At 36.9% G+C, this 26,438-nt stretch overlaps 1 protein-coding gene across 5 annotated transcripts in view; it reads right to left on the bottom strand.

Moving 5' to 3' along the window:
• Positions 1–26,438, bottom strand: part of LOC145674581 (uncharacterized) — a 476,266-nt gene that overhangs the window by 180,988 nt on the left and 268,840 nt on the right. For 2 of the 5 annotated variants that reach the window (XM_081744772.1, XM_081744771.1), the window contains exon 1: positions 23,764–24,037. The exons of 2 other annotated variants lie outside the window; for them this stretch is intronic. In XM_081744772.1, the coding sequence (XP_081600898.1) occupies positions 23,764–24,013 (250 nt within the window). In that variant the 5' untranslated portion in view covers positions 24,014–24,037. Of the gene's footprint in view, positions 1–23,763; positions 24,040–26,438 lie in introns of those variants that run through there. One more of the 5 variants, XM_081744774.1, reaches the window with a different exon arrangement.

Here is a 26,438-nt window from a genome sequence, read left to right as displayed (position 1 = left end):
ACTCTTCGTACTACAGGAAATGATTTTGTACACTCACGTCGAAAATTATTGTCGCATGTCTATAAATATGTTGTTGTAGGAATATAATTGGATAACCAATTCGCCCGGTATGTCTTCTAATGTTAGTATGTGTGTAATCGGCAAAGACATGTATGTGGCAAATTTTATGCTCAAAGAGCAGTAAGTAAGAACAATAAAACGAAAATAAAAAACTTTCTTGTCCATTTAGCAACATTTTGTTTTACTCATTCTAATTTTCGTATTTATAATTCTTTTCCTATGAAATTTACCACAAATATACATTTCCCGATTATACTCATAGTAACAGTATTAAAAGTACCCCGAAAAACATTTTCAAATTATATTCTTACAAGAAGTCAGTTATAGATATGCGACAATCATTTTGGACATGAGTGCACGTTGTCTGGGTATGTATTGGGTGAAGTTCGTAATTCTGTGCCTCTTGTTTTTGTTCGTTTTCTGATGTTCAATGAAGGAAGCATTAATGGAAATTGGGGATTTCAAGATTGGAGGGCAGATCATTAACAAGATCAGGTATGCAGATGATCCAGTTAATATAGCTAGAACCGAAGAAGGGTTACAGGAGATGATTGGCAAAATAGTTGGCACTGGGAAACTATACGCAATGGAAGTAAACATCGAAAAATCGAGTCATGAGAATATCCCTGGAAATAGGCGAGTGAGAGTAGAAGAAAGAATACTTGAAGAGGTCGACCATTTCAAATACCTGGGAAGTATTTTGACGAAAGACGCTTACTGTACCAAAGAGATCAGGTCAAGGATTGCTATAGCCAAAGAATCATTCAACAAGAAACGATCTCTCGTAACTAGCAGCCTTAATACTGGACTAAGGAAGAAATTGGTCAAGTGTTATATATGCAGCATTGGACTGTATGGTTCAGAGACTTGGACATTACGAAATTTAGAGAAGAAATATTTGGAGAGCTTCGAAATGTGGTGTTGGAGGAAGATGGAGAAGATAAAATGGACAGAGAGAAAGTAACAAACGAAAATGGTTTAAAATGGATAGGAGAGAAGAGGACACTTTTGGCCATCACCCTTCATAGGAAGGTCAATTGGATTGGACACATCTTGCGAAGAAACTGTCTTCATCATACCACCATAGACGGAAAAATAGAAGGAAAACGAAGAGTAGGGGAAGAAGAACACAAGTGATCGATGATTTGAAGGAATAGAAAAAAATATTGGGAGTTAAAAGAGGAAGCTGAAGATCGAGAAACATGGAGGGAACATTTTCAAGCCCAAACTGAAAATTAAGAAGAAAAAATAAAAAAATACCCTCACTAGTCCCAGAACCTGCCAAAAGGCAGAATACTTAATAATAATAATAATAATAATAATAATAATAATAATAATAATAATAATAATAATAATAATAATAAAGTTTAGCGGTCCTTTTCAGGGCCGAGACCATATGAGATATGGACCTGCAATTTAAAGTGGAATCCAAACCGTCGTAATGGGTTGAAAATTTCGGTGCTTTGCCAGTGGGAATACAACCCGGTACCAAATGCGCCACAGTCACTAGAACAACAGGGAGAACCTCGCTTGATTCCTGTATACGTTGTATACCTAATGAGGTTCGAGCTTACCTATGTGTTAATCACGCTAACTCTGACTCGCACTAGCTCCTGTGTCGGCTCCTCTCCACACAATATGGCTCGTGTTTTCTCAATCTTCTGTTCAGTAAGCTCATTGGCCACGCGGCGATCAGCAAGAGCGCAGGATCGCTAACCTCAAATAGGGCTCGAGCTCGCTGGAATTTGAATTCTGCCCTCACTATTCATTGATAATCTCGAGCCAAACTGAGCCTCAGATCCGGTTCGTAAATTTGAACATATCTGTAGTGATCGTGAGAACTCGTGAAGCTTGACCTAGATTTACCAATTTCACCACCCAATAGAACGCGAGGGTGTCTCTCTGTCGTCAACCCCAATCCATGAAATTTTGCCAGTAAGGCTCACACTAATACGGAGAACATTTCCTGAGGGTACAATGTTGTCGGATTCCTGTTAAATTTCATTTTGTTGTTATTGTTGGTCCTTATTTTATATGCTTGTTATTATTGTTACCATTTAATTCAAGTAATTGCTAGTATTCGTGTTATATTACTTTAAGTGCTTTTTTTTTTCGCTCGTTCTCCATGTTTTCTAAGTTCGACAACATTGCTGGTGTACTTCTGCTGTTTCTCGCAAGTGTGCGTTCAGAAGGCAGCTTCGCGAATCGTCCCGAATTCTTCCGATGTATCACATGTGAGGGAAAACAGTTCTATGATTTGTGTAGAGCTCAGGCTTCACGAGTTGTCGCAGTCACTATAGTGATAGAACGGTACCAAGTTTATATATAAATAAAAGTGTGTCTTCATTTCCGTTGCGGAATGAACCCAACTGACTATACACCTCTCAATCAGTTGAGATAACCTGTTACACCATATGCACACAACGAGAACGAAATCCGATTGCGGTAGTTGGCATGTTTGCATTGCCTTGGCTGCCATTCGCCTACTTGACCCCGGGCATCAGAAAGTCACACGGAAAGGTCATGTATATGAGAAGAATGAATTGCCAATGGGGAGGTCTGATTTAAATAAAATACTATTAAGGACACGAGCTTTTTTTTTTCAATGGACTGAAAATTTTAATTGTAAAACATGGACCAAGTACGTTTTGTGCTAAATAAAAAGAATATTGGTCACGTATATCTATGGTCTGGCCACCTGTGTACTGTTAACTAAATACTTCCGGAACCAGGTAGAAATTTCTTATTATTCTAAGTGCTTACAATATGATATTATAGGTCCAAAAAAGGCCTATTTAAATAATATAAGGAATTTCTTCATCCCCCTTTAGACCACCTAAAAACTAAAAATATTCACTTTTGGCAATTTTCCTGTGGGTTAGTCCCGGAAAGCCACAATCATGCTAAATTTAAACTTTCCACGTCAACCGGAAATATCCGTTATTTTGTCAATGACTGAGTTCATGCAGTTTCATATCTAGTTAGGATGCTGACGGCTATCTTTTCCCTTTATCTCACAGTTACTGTTGTTAATTGTTAATGAATCCAGTAAATTGCTCCAGCATATTCTATCTGAATAGTTATACTAGCTGCTGGCGTAAAGCATATGGAAGCTTATATAGTTTCACTTCAGGTGTATGTGTGTGTATGTTGTACTTTATTTCCTGGTAGCTACTGGTTGGAGGACAAATAATTTTAAAAAATAGTTTGGCAAATACATTTCGGTTTAAACTCATTAAAAGTGAAAATGAAAATGAATTTTTTTTTTTTTTGGAGTTTTACGTTCCACGCTTATGCCGGTTAGGCTAAAGGAGAATGGTGGTGATGAGAAATGAATGAAATGGTGGAATGAAGAAAGTGGGAGGAAACGGGAGAACCCCGAGAAAACCCACGAGCACGGTGTTTGTCCACTACAAAGTCCACACGGCACGAGGTGGTATCGAACCAGGGACCACCAGCATCGGAGGTGAACGCTCTACCACTGAGCCACCGTGCTCACTAGAATAAAGGGAGACGATGATTAATGCAAATGAATGATGGATTAATTAGTGGAATTGTAATGTGGGAGGAAACGGAGTACCTCGAGAAAACCAACGCAGACGATGTTCTCCACAACAAACTAACTTGGGCGGGGATCGAACATGGGAACCCATGCACCAGAGGTAAGCACTTTACCATTGAATCACCATGCCCCTGTTTGAAATGAATTCTTGAACATATCAGCACTTGGATTGACCTGGGCTCTTATAATTTTATTTCGATTTAAATGCACGCAATAGAAGTGGGAAAGAGTTAAGGGTTTTCACTACAGCGAAATTAAACTACCGCTAATTTTAAAGTTTTTCTGTAATATCTTCCAAACAAATAACAATTATTCGAAAAGCAGAAACGTAGTGAACTAGACAATACGATTTTGCATGTAACACCCTCATCACAACTCATCTATCTGGTTTCGATTTGGAACTGTAGATAGATTTAGCATTTTTGCGGATTATGTAAATAGCGGCATACCAAAAACAGATAGGTGAATTGTGGTAAAGGTATCACATGCAAAATCATATTGTTTCGTTCACTACGTTTCTGCTTTTCGAATATTTTTATCTGTTTTGAAGACAGAAAAACTCTAAAATTAGCTGTAGTTTAATTTTGCTGTAATGAACACCCTTAAAATATAACTACCACATATTTTGCACAAATCTATTGTTCCCGCGCACAAAACACGCATTTTTAGCTAGCCATACTTAAAAAGCAATATTGTTAAGAAATTGGAAATAAGAGAGATCAACTTTACTGCTTTCATGGATTCTTAGTTATTTTACAATACTAAATATTTCTGCTGATTTTTTTCCCATTAGCCTGGAAATCCGCTTACCAAACAAGTTTGACAGATGGAAAAAGATGTTAGCTACAAATTCACTCAACCGTGGATGTGGTGTTAACCATAATTCAATAAAAAATAAAGATTTAAAAATTTTGCTATACTCCAGGAATGCGGACATGTAGACCTATTATTACATTTTTTTTTCAGAAGCTATGGTTGCAAAATCTAGTAGTAGTTGCGTATTCATTTTTGACATTTTTGCAATACTTGTATTACGAAATTGTGATGAGACGTATAATGCCTATAGCCCAGTCAATGAAGGTCAAAAAACATCAAAGTTCGGAAAAAATTTGGGTAAAGCTGATTTTCTCTCAAGTGATAGACCACTATGAGAGGAACATTTTCCCAAAAGTCCCCGCCCCTACCCCTGGAGCTTCTCCCCCCACGCCCCCTCAAAGTTAAAAAATGGGCGTTTTAGAAAAAAGGCCATATCTTCAAAACTAATGGACATATTGACATGCATCTTTCTTTCTCGTAATCTGTGAAATGTGCTCTACAATTTTGTATTCCTTAAAGTTTTTCATAAACCTAATGGTTTCTTGGCAATTTTAACCTAAAGAGTAAAAAATGAAAAAAATCGCCCGCGCCATTTTGTTTTTCCTCTTATATTTCCTTAGTGAGTTGTGATATGGAAAAATGTTTCAAATAAATCTTAAAGAACATAAAATTGTCTTTCCAACGGTGTATATATTGTGGGGATTACTCTTAAAATTAGCCATGTAGCGAGGTAAGTTTGAAGACGAACGGGATCAAATTTTCGCCTCAAATATCATGGATAAAATGCATAACACTAAGTAAATGTGTTAAAACAGAAGTGGAGGTGAAGCGAACTCCGTTGGGGACATTTAATCCTGAAACTATTCGTATTCTTTCGTATGCCAAAAAAAGTCACCATAGTGGGCTCTCCAATATTTTTGTGGAAGATTTTAATGACTTGAAAGTTACCAGAGGAATTGAATGTCGAACGGTACACCCCATATTTCCAATGAATGTTTTGTGGATTGCAGGCGCAGATATGCAGCCTGGGTGGAATGGATTCATGACCTCCGTAATGAGTAGAAGAGAAGATTGTGAGGATACATATATATTAGGAATTCCCTTTATAAACATGGATCCTAGCAATCCATCAACAATTTTCTCTGCTCTCAGTTATGCTGCAGAACAATGTCAGAAGCAACGCCGTGCCTGTATTGTTACGTTCGATCAACCATTGTTTTTAAAGGCGGCTGAAATTATAGCGTCAGCAAATCCCAACAGTGAAGTGTCAAAAATTATTCTAAGGCTAGGAGGATTCCATCTAATAATGTCTTTTATGGGTGTTATTGGAAAGATAATGGAGGGGAGTGGTTTGGAAGACCTATGGGTTACAGTTTACGGTAAACTGACTGTGAACCACATTTGAATGGTCACGCATACGCAAGAGCTGTCCGTGCATATAGCCTTTCTGCTTGTGCGATTGTTAAAGTGATGAAGAGCAGTTTTCCTGAAATAAATGGCTATCTTGCATATTTGGAAAATATTTCTAAAGATATTCTTGAAAAGAGTTTTAATGAAGAAGATGTTCTAGAAGAACCAGCTGTTAAAGAAGCTTTGAGCAAATTTAACGATTTCTTGCAGGAAATTAGAACTTTAAGCAGAACAATTAAGCTGTGGGTTAATCTCCTTAGGTGCATTGACCTTATAATGCTGTTTATCTTTGCAGAAAGATCAGGAAACTGGGATTTACATCTGAATACAACAATTCAAATGCTCCCATATTTTCATTCTGCCGGACATCTCCCCTATGCCAAATCCGCCCACTTGTATGCACAAGAGATGTGCAAACTTGAATCAAAACTCACAAATCAATAACTAGTCCTTTTTAAGGAGAAAGGATTCTTCACTATTAGGCGGAAATGCAAGTACTGGTCAGGAACGTGGTCTGATATGTGCATAGAACAAGATTTGATGCGACCCATGAAATCTGTTGGAGGACTGACACATGGCCGTGGCATTACTGACAATACTCTTTCAAAATGGGTACTTGGAACACCATTCTTTCTCAAAGTCCATGAGGCTGTAGAAGATTTTTTCGGAACAGCAATGCAGTTTAGCGAACAGCACGTGTAACTACGAGAATCCAGAAAGAAGAAAGACTTGTCAGACTTACAGAAGTTTACAGCTTGGTTACAAGAGCACAGTCCTTTTACAAAGTTGTCTGGTGAACTGGTCTCTTTGGCCACTGGGTTTGTTTGTGATGATTCAATAAACTGTGATCAAGCATACGATGTCGGTTTGTCTACCATGAACAAAATTAAATGTAAAAATTTCCAAGAACTCAAACTGCACAGAAAAGGTGAAGACACAGGCAGCACAGAAGTCAGCAAGAGTAAGATCAAAAGAAGTCAATATCAATTCTCAACAGCTTTTTAATCGGATATTGTGTGCCTGTGCGCCAGCAAATTAAAGACATATTTCGAATATGAATTGGCAGTACGCCCACCAGCTCTGTTTGACGAAGTTTCTCTTCGAAAAGGTACAAAATCATCCTTGATGAAAGTTTTTGAAGAAGGAATCATCGAAGAACTAGATGTAAAGGATGCAACATATATTGTAGACGGAGGGTTTCTTCTTCACCATCTGCCATGGCCAAAAAATTGTACCTTTGGAGCTGTCTTAGAGAACTATTGTACACATGTTCTTAATAAATATGGTCAAAAATCAATCTTTGTTTTTGATGGTTACCCTAGTGAGCCTACCACGAAAAATGAAGAACAAAACAGGAGAGCGGCGAAAAAATTTTCACAAGACATAATTTTTTGTCAAAACACAGTCTGTGCTACGGGAAAAGACAAGTTCTTAGGCAATAGAAACAATAAGAAGAGATTATCGTTGGCTCTGGGGTCTGAACTCGTGAAACGAGGATTGACTGTAATTACAGCAGAGGAAGACGCAGATGTTGACATTGTAATGACGGCCATTCAACAGTTGAAAACTGCTTCAAAAGTTATTGTTGTAGGATCTGATACTGACCTGGTAGTCTTACTTACTGCTTTGTCTCCTGAGAAAGAAAGTGCTTCTGTTTACTTCTGTAAAGAGAAAGGGGGTGTGACTCCGAACACACGGTACTTCAGGATCGAAACATTGATTGAAAAGTTTGGAGATTGCCGGCAACTACTTTTGTTCTGTCATGCGTTTACAGGATGTGACACGACATCGTGTTTTTATGGTATGGGCAAATTAAAAGTAATAGATATGCTCAAATCACCGGAATTTCAAAACTGGGCCAGAGTGTTTTTGGATATTTCAAAATCTAAAGGGGAAATATTATCTACAGGTGAAGAATTAGTTTTGGCTTTGTATGATTTGGGAAAATACTCAAATTTGAATGAAGCCCGATACCACAGAATTTTGTCTTTCACAAAGAAAAGTTCACTAAGATCTAACTTTGACCTGGCCAAATTACCTCCAACTTCTGAAGTGTGTAATGAACATTCCCTCAGAGTATTTTTGCAAGTACAGAAATGGTTAGGAAATAAACTTCCTGACACAGAATGGGGTTGGAGGATAGAATTAATTAAAGAAAACGGATGCTCCAAAAAGACATTGAAACCTATTCCCACATGCAAGCCATTTTCACCAGACAAGCTTCTGTACATAATATCATGTTCGTGTAAGCAAGGATGTAGGCAATACTGTAAATGAAAAAAAAAAAACTAAAATAGATTGCTCTGCAATGTGTGAGCACTGTATGGGCTGTCTTGCCTAAACTCACATTTCTATTCCGAGGAAGAACTTGTAGAATCATCATCCGAAAATTAAATAGTATACTGTATAGCTACGGAAGATTAAGTTGAAAATACTGCAGTAAGCATAGCGGACACGTTCAAAATTAAGATGTAAACATAATAAAAAATGTTATAGATATAATTTCATACGCTAATTGACTGAGGAGCTCCAAGGCAAAAAATAGGGAAAGGAAGAGCAAACCAAAATATTTCAAATTTTTATAGTTTATTTGTTTATCTAGAAATTTTTAGATTTATAAAAAAATAGAAAATAAAATAAAATAATTTTATCACTTTTTAAGAATAAAACAGAATGTGAAAATTATCACTGTGTTGAATAGTTTTGGAGATAATACCTTTTGTCAGAAACGCTTATTTTTAAATTTGGAATGGTAATGGGGATAGAGTGAGGGTTAAAGCTTCACAGGGGAGGCAGGACTAAACAAAATTGCTTTTCTAACATGCAGTGGTTTATTATTTGAAAAAAAAAAGCTTTGTTATTTTTTTCTTTCGAAATGAAACAGTGACTGATATTTGAGGCGAAATTTTGATCCCGCTCGTCTTCAAACTTACCTCGCTACATGGCTAATTTTAAGAGTAACCCTCACAATATATACACCGTTGGAAAGATAATTTTATGCTCTTTAAGATTTATTTGAAACATTTCTGCATATCACAACTCATTAAGGAAATATAAGAGGAAAAACAAAATGGCGCGGGCGATTTTTTTCATTTTTTACTCTTTAGGTTAAAATTGCCAAGAAACCATTAGGTTTATGAAAAACTTTAAGGAATACAAAATTGTAGACCACAGTTTACAGATTACGAGAAAAAAAGAAGCATGTCAATATGTCCATTAGTTTTGAAGATATAGCCTTTTTTCTAAAACGCCCATTTTTTAACTTTGAGGGGGCGTGGCGGGGAAAGCTCCAGGGGGAGGGGCGGGGACTTTTGGGAAAATGTTCCCCTTATAGTGGTCTATCACTTGGGAGAAAATCAGCTTTACCCAAATTTTTTCCTTGCAAAAACCTTTATTGACTGGGCTACTAGTAATACTGTGTTAAGACATGACTATTTTAGTATTTCTTGACATCAAATGAAACAGTGGACTAGTTTGGTTTATCAAAGTGTACACAATATGAAGTTTGTGGTTTGATTTTCGTAACGGTTCAGAAATGGAATGCAATGCAACATGTAAAAACATAAATTTACGGTTCAACTTTGAACAATTTAAAAGAAAATGTCACTCTGGCCGTTTCATCTATTACCTAGGTATAGGGGATGTTCTCTGTCGTGTACAGGAAGGGATTGCTTGGCTTCTGGAGGACAACCAAGGGTATACACATGAAAGCTTATTGCACAGATTAAGATACTTGGAGAGTTTCTCTTTAACCTGACATAATTCACCTCTATAAAATACCTTGTTCCAAAACTACGACTATTTTGCAACCTAGCATTATTATACGAACACACTATACAGTGGTTAATCCCTGTACTTTGCTGGTACTACGACATCTATTGATAAGCAAGTGGATTCACATGTGGCATACCTACAATACTTCATGCTGTCATTTCGAACAAGAATACAGAGCAAAGTCAGTGATACTCCTGTGACTTTCATTTTAGTTTACTGTTCCAAGGTTATAATCCGAGGCTAACGGAAACGGTAATGATAAGAATGAAAAATGAAATGAAATCTTTGAGTTTTACGTCCCACGTTTATGCCGGTTAGGCTAAAGGAGACGGTGATGATGAGTAATGAATGAAATGGTGGAATGAAGAAAGTGGGATGAAACGAAAGAACCCCGAGGAAACCCACGCACAAGGTGTTTGTCCACCACAAAGTTCACTTGGCGGGGGCTGGGATCGAACCCGGGACCCCAAGCACCAGAGGTGAACGCTCTACCACTGAGCCACCGTGGCCCCAATGATAAGAATGAATAAAATGGTGCAATAAAGAAAGTGGGCGACGCCCGAAAAAATCCACGTACACGATGCTTGTATAGACAAAGTCCAGTTGGCACACACTGGGATCGAACCAGTGACATTACGCACCTAAGGTGAGAGCTCTACCACTGAGCCTCCGTGCAGTGTTAGTCATATTAACCCTTTGGGACTGCTATCAATCTTTTTTTCTGAAACGACGCTTAAATGACGCTTGTAAACGCTCCTGTCTTAAATGACGCTTGTAAACTATTCCTGTCTTCTCCGCCCAGACGTTATTTATATACCATACCCCTTTTTAGTGAAATGATTGGCTATGTGTTTATATACCACATGTATTTTAGTAACGATTGGTTATGTGTTTATATACCACACACATCAATAGTGAAATGATTATGTATTTTATATCGCATATCCCTGCTGAAATGATTGGCTGTGTGTTTATATATCACACGCATCCTTAGTGAAATGATTAGCTGTGTATATACCATGCCTGTCTGGAAAGGATTAAGGAAATCTTATGAGACTGACTAATTATCTTGGCCAGCCTGCTTAGAAAGGTCATTCTCTGGTTAACTTGAGAGTTTACTCACCCCTCTCCGACAACGAGATCTCTCTCCCTTACCGCTTACACGGATATATTTAATTAGTAAATTACCAAATGAATATTGAAAACGCTTATATATAGGACATACGTTATTTATTTCCCTGTGTAATACCTATTAATTAAATACATCACAAGAGGCACATTTTGACACCAATCCACACTAGTAGAAAAAAAAAGCACGGAAAAATAGTTTACAACATACTTGTACGCAAAATGAGACTCCCCACGGTCTGTCTGCAATCACGTTTTTTGAATTGCATTATCTTGACACTGTTATCTCGAAATGTTTACAGGATTTGGCCAGTAAACAAAGCAGTTACATAAAATCATGAAAAAGTTTCTCGAAATTTCAAGCAAGTGTGCAACTTGAAATGAAATGAAATCTTCAATAGCTATCAATGGAACAGTGGAAGCTTTTATACGTAAATTAAAGTTATGTGCTTGACATTCAATTAAAATTCAGTCTCAGTGTAGTGCGTTTCAATCTTACTCAGAAAACGCATGAAGAACGACTAGCTGAACCTGCGCTCTCTACACAGCTCATCATTCACATTTGAGCACGAATCTCCTTGTTATTCCTCACAATATCTGTACACATCCCTTTACAGACACAAATGAAAGACGTATTGATAAAAATCGGCAAGGGATACAATAAAGGGGAGATTTCTTCGATTATTTTTACATCTCGCACCGTTTGCAAGATTGAGCCTACTTCCGGTCGCAGTTTCTAATTCATGTATGATCAGTGTTTTCTTTCTTTTTGCATGCAGCATGCAATAAGCAAATACATTACATACACAATTAATTATAATGTCAGTGATATATGATGTTCATTGGGCAAAACACTCCATACAATAAAGATTCATCTTAGCCTGGAGGAATGGTGATCCTTCGTTTTTCATTATCAAACGCCGGAAAGATATACAACCCCAGTATACAATTATGTTGTGTTGGAGTATATAACTCATAGGATATGATGCTTTATTTTTATAAAAAAAAAATTGAGCACATCCAATACGCCTAAAAGATAATAAAGAAATAACGTCCAAGTTTTTTTTTTAAAATGTTCAATTAGAACTGGACAATCTACACAAAATTTGAGATACTACACAAAATTGGATATTTTTCTCATAATGTGTTTGAGGAAGGCTATGTTACATAGCCGAAACTGGAACACAAATATATAATTTTAAAATATATATATATTGCTTTGGTCAGTTGGAGTTTTATTAGTAATCTTGAATTTTCCAAAGCTACAATGAATAATTTGCAAAATTTGGGATCGACTAGCGAAAACGGCACGTTTCTAGCACTTGTGGTTTTCGAGATCTCATTGTCGAAAGGATTGGACACAAACATACAAACGTCTTTGGAGACAAACATATAAACCTAGCATTTTAATATCTAGATGATTTTTTTCACCTAGAACAAATTTTTACGGTATCTAGTGTCCCCATCACCTACCAACTGAACAACTACATTAATGAACGATGAATTTCGAGAAGTAGTGTATATTTTTTAATTTTTTTTGCCTTTAAATGACGTTGACAATTAAAATTGGAAATGTCTGGTTTTATGTTGCACAATTATGCACTAAAAAATGGTGTAACGAAATGTGAGAGGACACGGAAGAACCTCTAGAAAACCCACTGATTCAATACTTTTTGGGCAAGGGAGACGGTCATCATACTATTAATTAAAAAATGATGGGATGAAGCAAGTGGGATAAAATGGGAGAATCCCGAGAAAACCCGCGCACACGTGTCCACTACAAAGCTCACTTGACGCAAGGTGGGATCAAAGCAGGGAGTGCAGTGCATCAGACGTGAGCTCTCTATTACTTAGCTACCGTTGCCCGGACAAGATGTTATTCATCACAGAATTACGTAATCCGGGAACGAACCAGGGTCTTCTCGCACCAGAGGTGGAAATGAAATCTTTGAGTTTAACGTCCTACGTTTATGCCCTTTAGGCTAAGAGAGACGATGATTAAGGCAAATAAATTGATGATGGAAACATTTATGGGATGAGAATATGGGAAAGTACCCCGAGAAAACCCATGGACAAGAGGTTGTCAACCACAAACTTACTTGGACGGGGATTGAAGCAGAGACCCCACCCACCAAGCTAAATGCTCTACCACTAAGCCACCGTGCCTCTTTGCACCAAAGGTGAGTGCTCCATTATTGAGCCACCGTGATAACAATTTAAATGATTATGTAACTACTGGTTTGACGTTTAACGTCCCTTTTTCAGAACCGTGGCTATATGAGACGTGGATCTACAGGTTAAAGTGCGATGCCAAGAAATAGTCCCCTAACATAAAATCGGACCCAGATCTCCTGACCCGAAAACAGATGTGGTAATGAAATAGCCACACGGGAGCTCCATATCTGTATTTTCTATCTTTAGTACTGGTTTTTATCTACTGTACTCCGTTATCAGCTTAAAAGTATTCTTTTTCTTATCAGTTTTTTCTTGTTTCATTTTGTATTTTGTTCTGTCGATTCTTCCTATTTTGTACTCACGTTTAATCTAGACTGTCACTTGTAAATGGGTTTACTTTGCAAGTTGATAGGGATAATAAATCATGAATCGTAGAAAATACATTAATGTAAGTACAGCAAACAGTGTTGTCCTTGGTTAATTGGATTTCAACGTCTCATTTTCAGCATTGAGGCTAATTGAGATAGATCCTACAGTTTAACCCTTTTAGAGTTTCCACTTTTTGAGGTAAATTTTAGACTTTCACTCAAACAACTACTGCTTCGTTACTATTTATCGTAGGATAATGGTTCATACTTTTTTTAAAAAAGAAAAAGGAATAAAGAATCGTTTCCAACAGTACCACTCGCTTGTCCGTATTATACACCAAAAACGGGAAAATTGGGGAAAATCGGGAGTTTTTCGGAAAAAAATTCAAAAGTTTTGCGCACCTCTGTCCCGGGCCGGAGCTAGAAATCTCTTGAAAAATACGTAGTTATGTACACAATGGGTGTGTAATAATTTCAATCTTGCATCTTGAAAACAAAGGGCGGAAAAATTGCTTAAAGTCCATTTATATATATAAATTCTAAAAATTTCCTGCAACATTACTATTTGGCCTAAGATCATGGCTCTTAACATAATTTTCTTCCGCATAACACGCCCTTTCCAACGGTACCATTCATATGTCCGTATCGCACACTTGAATCGAGATACTCGGGAAAAACAGGATTTCTTTCTGAAAAAATCACCGAATTGGAATATTTGTGCCCCTCGGGCCCGGGCTTACGTAAAAACCTTTTTAGATATATTCAAAATAAGATATATTCAAAGATGCACACAATCCGTATGAAAAATTTCAACCTGATATGTTGAAAATTAAGGGCGTGAAAAATTTGTTAAATTTGCCTTAAGAAAAAAAGTTACGCCCCTCCGCCTCCATTTGGCGCCACAATGCTGACCATCTGGTTCCAAAATGCATCTGGGCTGTTCTCTGGCCCATGCCTGACTTGACCAATAATAATAATAACAATAATAATAATAATAATAATAATAAACCCGGCTGAAATACCTGTTATAGGTCCTAAATAAGCGGTTAAAGACAAGACTACGCTATGGTAAAAAAGGTACCATAAATCGTACACTGAGATCCGAACCCTGGTATCCGATCTCATAAAAGTATCCCTACAGCGAATCGAACCCTGGATGCGCAACGAAGTCACGTAAGTTAGCCATCTTCCACGAACAGACACACGGATTAACCTGAAATCTTGAATGTGTTTATGATTAGTTTATTCTGCAAGTGGACACAGATGGTAAATAATAAATTATAAAAAAACTGCACAAATGTATAAGAGTTAGGCTACTTTGTTGATTGGAGAAGTACTAATAATATTTTAGGTGGTACCCGATATTGTTTCGAGAGATCTGAACAAAACTCCATTTTAACTTAGAAACTTAAATTTGAACTAGACGAATATGAATTTCAAACTCCATTTTTGAACTTCACAAATATAAACTTTGAACTCCATTTCTGAACCGAATAAATATAAACTTTCAGCTCCATTTTTGAACTTCACAAATATGAACTTCGAACTCCATTTCTGAACCGAATAAATATAAACGTTCAGCTCCATTTTTGAACTTCACAAATATGAACTTTGAACTACATTTTGAACGATCTAAATATGAACCTTGAACCATGATTTTTGAAAATTAAATTTCAAATTTGAAAACACGGTAAAGAATTAAAAGATCATCATAAATACCAGGGCCGTATTTAGGGGGGCTTAGAGGGGCTGTAGCTCAGGGTCTCCAGGTCAGGTGGTCTCCACTCTGATCAAAATATCAACTGGCTTTCTAAAACGATTTTTCATTTGACTTGATTTGATTTTAACGTCCCTTTCAACAGCAAGGCTACATAAGACGGAGCCTACTGATTAACGTGGAATCCGAACCACATGAGCTCCCACCGGGAATCGAACCCGGGTCACCCACGCCCTGTCTAAAATGAATCATACAATAATCATAAGATAAAACATAACCAAAAATATGAAACAAATTTCTTCGTTTTTACGTCCACCGTCTTAATTTGGGAAGTCCCATTAGGTATAATATATCATGTAATGCATGGCATGGTTAATATCTTGCAACTACGTGTATTCCCTTAACTTTCCTACTATACTTCATAGAAATGTATTAGGTGAAGTCAGCAGGGGCCACATATTTTTTTTTCTAACCGCGGGCCTTCAGATGGGTTAATCCGGCTCTGATAAATGATAAAGAACACTACAGTTCCAAGATATATTGTGTTTTTTGTGAATATATACAGGATATTTATTCACAAAATCTCACCGATAGGAATGCAGCGAGGCTTATCAACTTTCCCAAAATGACTTGTGGTCTTCTGAAAGCCTTCCGGACATAGTGGAATATCTACCAAAATGATAACGCTTCATATCTCGTATATGGTACAATACATGGCCGTTATTTCTTTATTACATTTTTAAGAAATACACTGGAAGTGTTGAAATTTAAAAAAAATAAAACTTCATATCCCACGAGTTATATATTTGAACACCACATATTTGTATACATGGGTTGTATATCTCTCAAGCGTTTGTTTCGTGGCCAAATGATAATGAAAAACGAAGGATAATCATTTCTTCAGTCTAAGATGAATATTGTTTGGAATGCTTAGCTCAACGAACACCATATATCCCTGACATTATAATTAACTGCGTATGTAATGTATTTGCTCATTACATATTGCATGCAAGAAAGAAAACACTGATCATATATGAAACTCCAACCGGAAGTAGGCTCAAATCTTGCAAACGGGGCGAGATATTAAAAAAAAAATAATCGAAAAAATATCCCCTTTATGATACCCCCCTTGCCGATTTTTTAAAAATCAAAACGTCTTTCAATTGTGTCTCTAAAGCTACATGTACAAATGTTGTGAGGAATAACAAGGATGTTCATGCTCATATGTGAATGATGCGCTGTGTAGAGAGCGCAGGTTCAGCTAGTATATGGAATAAAATCCAGCTAGTATCCAAACGACCTTCGAGTCTACCTTGAGTATATAGGTAGGTATAAAGAATAGTCTCGAAATGAACCACGAGAGAAAATCCAGAAAATCTGGATTCCACAAGACAATCTTGTATATATATTAAAATAAACTTTCATACAAGCAAATGTATTTGATTTCTCGTCACGTTTTAGTACAAGTCATTGCAATGCACATTCAGGGCAGCGAACTTAACATTTGCATCGACCGCTCGAGAATTATGGGAACCGGTATTTTGTTTACAAGAAAATGGTAAAGTATTTATTTTGTTACGAACTTGTTTTGTAATCGCACAAAACTTGTAAGTTTTCTTTAACAAAGTACGGCGAGCATTTAGTACGGATAAAAAAAATATATATTGAGATCTTTCGGGGAGATTCGATGGGTGCTAATGCTCAGTGGTCGAGCTGTGACATCTTGTGTGCAGGATAGCAGGTTCAATCTGTGACCATGTAGATTTTGTTCGCGGATTTTCTCAGAGCATTCGTTTTTTTTTTTTTTTTTTTTTCAGCTACTATATCATGATTTCATAATTTGCAATTATTATACATTCCCTTTAGGCTTCTGATGTTGGGGGAGGAGAGATTTGTTCTGCTACCGTGAACACGCGAATTGCCTGTGCTACTGGGTCCGTTAAACCCAAGGATCTTATAAATAGAGGATCTGCCCTTACCATAAAATCTTGAAGCCATACGTCACAGTTTCGCCAACCCTACTCTGCCTACTCCGCCCAATAGAATTGCAATGTTTAGAGCCAGCAAACATGGCGGAAACGAAAGTAGCCAATCAAACGATGTCGGAAACGAGAGTAGCCAATCAGGCGTGCCGATGCTCTGTTGTTTTTTGGCTTCATGGATTTAATAGGATGAAGATACATATGGGCAGATCCTCTATTTATAACATCCTTGGTTAAACCATTGGTATCTGCCCAGCAGTCTCGTTTCAAGAAAATTACGGATTAGGTTGAATTCTGCCTAGTAGCCTCGTTTCAGACAGGTTATGGATTAGGTTGAATTCTGCCAGGCTGTGGTCCAACCGTGATGGTGTTTGGATGCCTCCAGATACAGATACGGGAGGCAAAGTTAGGTTGCCTTCCCGAGACTGGATATGCTGTAGGCTTCTACACGCCAGAAAACTTCCTGTTACCAGCAGATATAACTCGCAAAATGAAAGTATCTTACTGTCCCTTTAAGGGTGTTACTACCACCCTAGTAATTGTGGGAATTTCTTGTAGACGTGGTTGTAAATCTTCGACTTGTAGAACGACTTTCAGTGCTCTGTGCATTAAGAATACTGTTATTGCCAAATCCACCCAAAACGTACATCGAGGGCCTTTATGTGCCAGCTTTATCAAAAATTGCGAAGTATAACAACACAAAGCATGCAAAACTTAATTATAACTAATTTGCCTATTGTCGTAAACTAAAACGCAAATTTTGCATTGCGTTCACACAAACTGTTATGGAATGGGGCCCACAGTCTCTGGAGTTCTCTTTACACTGCAAAAAATAAAGCACCGTTCACCATTCTTAAGACTATTTTTCTAGAGAAAATTTATAAAACTTTGCTCTCGTTTTATGAACATGAGGCTAGAACACAGTCCAATAGCTAAAAATATACTGGGTGACCTGTAGGTACGAGGTTCCCTATTTCTTTCATCCTTGATATTAAACCTAGGCCGTTCATTTCTTCATATGTTTGTGCCTAATGTCTGGTCTACACGTCAGAATTCTTTTCCTGGGTATGACCCATAACAGTGTTGCCACGGTCCCAAGAAAATCAAAAAGCATGTTTTCTTCATTTTTTATTTTTTCTTCGTCTTCTTCCACGGGTTTGAAACGGGGGGAGGGGGAGAACAAACGTTATTTCGTTAAAATCTGTGCTCTATAGGCTTTCGAACGAGGTATGCTTTATGTCCCTGAGACAGTTAGCGGAGCTACTAGGGCCGTCAACGTGAAGGTTTACGATCTTTTCAAATCCCAGGTCGCCCTCTAAAGGTTAAACCTCGGTTCTGCATGCTCATTAGACGCATCAGCAGTTCAGGTACATTTTTAACACTTTTAGGGAGTTGCCCTAACAGTGTTAAAATAAACACACTTTTGGACATCTTAAAAAATTTTTAAACTAGTCACAAAAAATGTCCGAAACATGTTCAAAGCCTGTTTAACTTTTTGCAGTGTATCCTAAAGAACATTACCAAGAGATGCTTAATTAAATATTTTATTTTTTAACTTTTTCATTGATTAAATGCATTAGTTTAATGTTTACTTAGTTATTTAGAAATGCTGTATCCTTTTCCTTAATTCCCTATTAATCAAATTGCTAATGGATCGACTTCGAAACCAAATTTCAAATATTAATTGGTTCTAATACCTCTAAATGCATAATTTATGGAATACCTCTAAATGCATAATTTATGGATCTTAGATTCATCACCACAGAAATAAAGGCTTCCAGTGGACTCTATTCTGTGCTAGCACAATCTACTGGTTTATTATCGTCCCATCTTCTTAACCTACCGAAAGGCAATTTCTAAGAGGTCCTTTAACTACTCTTTTATGTTTTCCACGAGTATTTCCCAGAAACGTCTCCTTTCCCATTTTGGACGTTTCGATTTAATTATTCGAATCATAATTGGTAACCAGCTCGAGCTCCTTCGTGGCTAAGCGGTTAGTTTACGCGCCTTTGGCGTGGAAGACCCGAGTTTGATTCCCGGCGAGAGCTTATACGGTTCGGATCCCACGTTAATTAGTAGGTCCCGTCTCATATATCCTCGCTGCTGAAAGGGACGTTAAACTCAAAATCGACTCAACTCGGTGACCAGCCTAGGTTATATTAACTTAGCCATTTCACGCATTTGTTCACCACTTAATTCTAAAAACTCATCAACCCGTGTATTATAGTAATTAGAAAGGATTCCTATATTACATTTAGAAATAATAAACCAGAGAATTCTTTTTAAACTTCACATGGTTTACATTAGGACATAACATTTGACTTTGATATATTTCAAATCCTACAAGCATAAACATTTGTTAAACCTGACCGTGAGTTCAGTACTAAATTCCAAAGTTCTACCGGTCCACGGACTCATTAACATTCTGAAATGCTGCTGTAAGGTGAAGGAAAACTATACAATTGGGTACAAGTGCTCACAACTTGCTTTGAGTGTTCTGCTATATTTCCCTTATAATCTACAATGTATTTTCACTGTATATCTTCGTTTTACAAACAACTGAAAGAAGTTGTAAATTGTAACTATAGTGTAGCATTCCAAAGAATGAACACAAACAACCAGTGACGTCACGAAATGGAGGAATGCGTTGCTATACCATTCCATTTCTCCATCTAGACTTGTTTTGGTGCAAAGTCAAAACCTTTTTCCCTAGTAACGGTAATTATCAATTGCTATTCAATAAATAAATGTTAACTTTTCACTTTTTAACTCATCCTAACGAAAAATATCAAGGGTTTGATTATAATAAACTGCGTATATAGTGGCCGCGAAACTAAACCTATAAACACACATGGGTTTTCATGGGTTCTTCCATTTCCTCCTACTTTGTTCATTCTACCATTTTATTCATTCTCATCATCACCGTCTCCTTTAGCCTAGCTGGTATAATCGTGAGACGTAAAACTAAAAGTTTGGTAATTAAAGACGCATTCTTCACGTGTTAGTAGTATAGTAAAATTTTAGTCATTACTTAAAATAATTTCCCATTCCAAGAAATGTTTTATTTATCTAACATTCTAACTTCTTAATACACCTCAGCATTTTAATTGTAAGTATATCTATTTTCTGATAATCTTATTTATTTTAATGGTGGAGATAAATTCTTATATTTATGATGCTTAAGCTAATTTATTTATTGACGGAAATTTCTTGATAAAATATTTACAGGCACGTTGCTTTTAAAATCACTATTTAAAGGCATTTACAAAGAAAACTGCAGAAGTCGGCAGGGCGTACCACCTCTACCTGGTGTGACTGGGAAAGGCCTTAAATTGATTGATTGAGTGGAGGAATATCTTAAATTGATTAAATAAAGGGTGAAGTTGAATTGACTGAGTGACTAAAGTAAGAAGTTGTATTGATTGATATACTAAAGGCCCTTTAGTATATAAATTATTACAACTTCTTCCTTTAGTCACTCAGTCAATTCAACTTCATTCTTTATTCAATCAATTTAAGGTAAGTTGAATTGACTGATTGACTAAAGGGACAGGTTGAATTGATTGACTAGAGAGGTAGAAATGATTGATTGACTAAAGGCAGAAGTTGGATTGATTGATTGACTAAAGGGAGAAGTTGAATTGATTGATTAACTAAAGGGAGAAGTTGAATTGATTGATTAACTAAAGGGAGAAGTTGAATTGATTGATTAACTAAAGGGAGAATTGATTGACTAAAGGAGAAACTGATTGATTGACTGAAGGAAAACAAATTTATTAACTGATAGAACAAGGCCCTAAATTGATTGATTAGAGGAATGCTTGAATCACTGGAGGAAGACCTTAATTCTTTAATTGACTAGAGGAAGACGCTAATAGATTGATTGACTGGAAGACGACGTTAACTGATTGATTGGCTGGAGGAAAACCTTAAATTGGTTAATTGATAGAAGGCACTAAACTGATTGATTACAGGAATGTCTAAATCGATTGACTGCAGGAAGACTTTAACTGATTGAGTGACGGAAGATTTTAAGTTGATTGCCTGATTCACTGTAAGAAGGCTCTAGATTGAGTGATTCATTGAACAAGTGAAGGAAGGCCCTACACTGACTGATTGAAAAAGACCCTATGTTGATTGAATGATTGGAAAAACCCTAAGTTGATTAATTGACTGAATTTAATGCAATTTTTCAACACCACGAGCGTATGAAACAGGGACTGTACTGTTTAAATTAATATCCAAGTCAGTATTCGGGCTTGTATACGAGGCATGCACTCTCCACCTAACTGTAAGATCAAACCCAGGATCTTGTGTAAAGAAAGCACACGTGTTAGTCACTCAGTCATGAAGGGGCACGGGAAAGAATTAAATAACATCTTAGGATTGTCAATCTTATATGATTTCTGACCTAAATACCCAACAGGTAAATCACAAGAACATGCAGCAGTTAAAAGTAAATATAAGAAAAAAATGATCAAACGATAACTAACAAAGCTTCTAACAACTGATACTAGTTATTAATACTGTATCACAAAAAAACAATTCTCACATTTCAAGTCAAAACAAGAAGTTCGTAAACAAAAATCTCCCATGCTTTTCTGTTTTGAATGTATTACAATCATTCGTTTATCTTGCAGAATTCTCGTTTTTGCAAAGCTTTGTCAATGTTTCCTAAAATATTGAAATCAAAATAAGTACGCACTGGAAGCCATGTTTTCTAAGGTTGAAGACATTATTTCCATGGTTAAAAAAGATTTTTTAAAAATAAATGCTATAATTCACATAAGACTATGAAAAGTATCTGATGATAGTTAAAAATAATATCGAAAAACTACGAACAGAATTATTTAGAATACTAATTAGTTTAGATTAAAACTATAAAACAAATTAAAATTGTTGAGGAGGATCTTGCCTGATGCCGGGGGGGACTTAGCCCTCCCCAGGTTTTTGATTGACAAAAATAATTGAAGCTATTATTTTATATATTTTTGAAAGTTTATAGTAAACTAAATGCTTTACCTATCATTGTCTGGTTAAACTGGTTGCCCCCCTCTCAGTATGTACCTTCCAGATACGCCTCTGACATTGTATAATAAACATTATATAGATAGTTGGCTTCTGTTTAGTTTCATCACAATATCTGTCATAAATACCGACTAAAAATAATAAATTGAATTTTAAATAATTGACAGCTAAAAAAAAAAAAAAAAAACAAAGAGCACCCAACAAATTTAATTGAAAGTTAAAGAAATTCTTAAATACATCATTTAATTATTTTTTATTTATTAGCATCGTTCAACGTACAGTGTAAAGCCATTTTACAACGGATGCATAATGCGAACTTTAAAAAAGTATCTAAAAGGCTTGGCCTATATTTTAATAAAATGCTACCCGTGTATTCACCTAGAAGTTGTTGGCGACAACGCTAATTCTTCGTGTTTATACCCACTAGATAAAATAATTATCATTTTTCTGACCAGAGTATGCATTTCTTTATTAAAAATAAATTACTTCGTAACAGTTTCCATAGCGTAACGTTATCTTCCTCAGACGTTAATATGTATGTTCATATTAATGTAAAAAATGAAATGAAATCCTTCAGTTTTACGTCCCGTGGTTATGCCGGCTAGGCTAAAGTAGACGGTGATGATGAGAAATGAACGAAATGGTGAAATGAAGAAAGTGGGAGGAAACAGGGGAATCCCGAGAAAACCCACGAGCACGGTGTTTGTCCACCACAGTCCACACGGCGCGAGCTGAGATCAAACCAGGGACCCCAAACACCGGAGGTGAACGATCTACCACTGAGCCACCGCGCCCCCTTGTGAAGGGGTGTAGTGGTGTATCTTGATCCTTGTAAGTCTAGGTGTTCAGAAGTATAACCTAGAGCACAAGGATTTGGTATCCTGGCTCTGTCTTGATGATGTGTTAAGGAAATGCTGGTAGATGAGTTTTATAAATATCTCATATTAATGTAGGTAATAGATATATCATAATATTAAATTGTTGCTTATTATATACATATTAACGTCTGAGGAAAGTTTACGTTAAGTTATGGAATTTGTTACGAAATAATTATTTTTAATAAAGAAATGCATACTGTGGTCAGAAAAATAATAATTATTTAAATAATAATTCCAGAGTGAACATGGAGCAAGCCACTAGATTAATATTTTAATGGTTAGGAAATAATTATTAAGAACTTTAAAAAGTAGGGTATGCACAATATCGTCAAAGGGGCTCAAATTCCTAAGCTCACATCATTTCAAATGCTTGTATAGATTTTAGTATGGTAAACCTTTATTTTTGAATAATCTCCTGTTCAATGGGGGGCTTAAACCCGGAATCCCCCTTGTGTAGGTCACTGATTTTAACTATTGTTTCCCAAGTTTTAATTTAGTGCGAAAATAAGTTTATAAAAAATTATCTTAAAAAAAAAGGAAAAAACACTTGCTGATATCCACTTACGAATTGGTTTTTAATTCACTATAAATTTATAATTTTGTTAAGGAAACAAAAACAAAATTCAATGGATGGAAAATATGACATCAATATTTCATACCTGGTACAACTGTTGGGAGTTATAACCGGAACTTCCACTTTATCTTCTCTTAAAAGTCACTGGATGCTGGATAATATGCTCTACACAGCTATTAGTCCATCAATCAGAAAAAAAAAGTTTCCCTTCTTTGCCGATTCGTTTTACTGTTGATAATAGTAATACACTTGTTGAAAAAAAAAACCATGTAAACAACAATAACAACATACCTTTGTGTTTTCCAGATGGGGATCCTTCTTTTGATAATCTTTCACGGGATTCGTAACTCCGATTCCAAGAACTTATTGGAAAATTGTACTCGCCGTATTCTCGTGGACGCCGCATCATGTGCCGAATTAAACGCCGGAGGACACGTTTCATTAGCGAAGAACTTGCCCTTTCGCCTGTTTCTCTGTCCGTGGTGTTGGCGTCCACATGTCGCGTCATCTTCGAAGACCCATCACACGCACCGTGCGACATTTCTGCAAACACTACATGCAGGTTTCAATCGCCGGTGTGCCAAGCCACGCACACACTCGGTCACGCTCTCTCCTACCACCTGTTAGAATGAACTGCGCAAACTCCTCCGACACCTGAAAAGGAGCTAAACGTAACCAGTACACCTTTCGTCGCTCTTCTCGTGAGCCACGCTCTCATCATCGTTGCCACCATTAGCAAATTATCGCATTTCACCCGAGTTTTTTTTTTTTTTTGAATTGAATAGGCTTTCGAATTTCTTTTAGTTTAACGTCCCACGAATATGTCCTTTAGGTTAACGCGAGAAAGCCCAGAGGGTGCCTCAGAGGCACCCTGGTCCACTTTTAATGCAATTATTCTTAATAGATGTTTCGTCGCGTGTCTTCCGCTCTAGAATTCTCCTCTCTCTTAGGAATATGCCCCCTGATTGAGTTGTTCATACGTTTCCTTATTTTACTTCAGAAAAAAATAGGTTTATTTTTTATATTGACGTAATGGCCCAAGGGGTGCCTCGGAGGCACCCTGGTCAATTTTTAATGCTATTATTCTTAATAGATATTTCGTCCCATGTCCTGCGCTCTAGAATTCTTTTATCTCTTTGAAATACACCCTCTAATTGAGTTTCCTAACCTTTTTTTTCTTTACCTCAGAAAAAAATAGCGTTATTTTTTATACTAACGTAAAGGCCCAAGGGGTGCCTCTGAGGCTCCTATTGACGTATATATTTTTCTAATTATTTGATACTGTTCATTGTTCATTACCATTGACAAATGATTTCATAGCAAAGTAGTGACTAGCCTTTCCTATTAATGACGGAAAATGCAAATGGTCACGGTGAGTTCAGGTAGCTTGTATATGCAGCAGGAGGCACCCCCTGGGCCTTTAAAGGGTAAAATTAGCGTGGGCTTTCTCGGGTTAAAGGAGACGGATAAATGATGACAGAGAATGATTGTCAAGTTAATCTCTTTGTGTTCTCTCACCGGGAATAGAACCCAGAACCACGAGCAACAACATAATCAGTTGAAAAGCAGGAAAGAAAATAGGCTCTCATGTAGCTGACTGTTCATCATTCGTTTTTTTAGTGTATAAAGTCCCAATTTCGATTACTCAATGGGGCAAAAAATTTTTGAATTTTGACTCAGCATCGTAAGGTACAGTTCATTTCAAAGCGCAAGTCTTCCCTTTGAACGCATCTGCTCTCTCACTGGAAGACAATTCATCTGTGACGGGGTGTAAATGAAATGAAATCTTTCAGTTTAACGTCCCACGATTATACTCTTTAGGATAAGGGAGACGATGATTAAGGCAAGTAAATGATAATGAAAGAATTGGCGGAATGAGAAAGTGGGAGAAAACGGGAGTACCCTGAGAAAACTCACGGCTATGATGCTGTTTGAGCCACCGCGCCCCCCTTGTGAAGAGGTGTAGTGGTCTATCTTGATCCCTGTGACTCTAGGTGTTCAGATGTATAACCTAGAGCACAAGGATTTGGCAACCTGGCTCTGTCTTGATGATGTGTTAAGGAAATGCTGGTAGATGAGTTTTATAAATATCTCATAGTACTGAGAACGTTACGCTGCACTATATCAAATTTAAAAATCTCGAAATTATTGTAAATATTTACATTTTTGTAAAATTTATGTAGACAATTCCAGGTTGGCTTCATTACAAAATACCAATTGTCTAAACTGAATGAATTAAGTCAGGGTTGCTTCCAAAAATCCGGTTTATTGAGACAAGCCCAAAATTGCTTTTATTCTTCAGATATACACGTGGAAACTTCCAGACAAGGACGCTTCTTGCATTCTGCAGTTTTGTATAAAAAGGATCATCTACGTTTAGTGAGCACACTTCGAGTCTACACTTCAGTTCTAGACTTGCCATTCATCTAAAAGTTACGAGGGTGAAAAAATATGAAATGAAAGCCTTAAGTTTTACGTCCCACAACTATGCCGGCTAGGCTAAAGGAGGCGATGGATGATAAGAAATAAATAAAATGGTGGAATAAAGAAATTGGGGGAAAAAAGGGGAGAACCCCGAGAAAACCCACGCACATAGTATTTTTTTACCACGAAGCTCACTTGGCGCGAGCTGGGATCAAACCAAGGACCCCATGCACCAGAGGTGAACGCTCTACCACTGATCCACCGCGGCCCCGTTACGTAAGTCGAGAAGAGGCGAAACCTTCGAGGTTTACTTCAACTACCACAAGGAGCACAATGCCTACAGGAAGTGTACAATATTTTTGGGGTGTAGAAATGTCCCATATAAATAACACACGGAAGATTATTTATACTAATTGTCATAAAACCCCACTAAAGTTGGAAATGTCTATCTTCAGTGACTTTTTCTAAATAATCCTATAGAAAACGTACAAGCATAGCGAATTTCAAGTTTTCATTCCAATTTCAAGTATCTAAAATATGAG

The sequence above is a fragment of the Thermobia domestica genome, chromosome 17 (genome assembly GCF_964235325.1).
Source record: "Thermobia domestica chromosome 17, izTheDome1.hap1.1, whole genome shotgun sequence".
NCBI classification, from domain to species: domain Eukaryota; kingdom Metazoa; phylum Arthropoda; class Insecta; order Zygentoma; family Lepismatidae; genus Thermobia; species Thermobia domestica.
The sequence above is the reverse complement of the archived record's forward strand: the minus strand, read 5'-3'. Positions and strand labels throughout refer to the sequence as shown.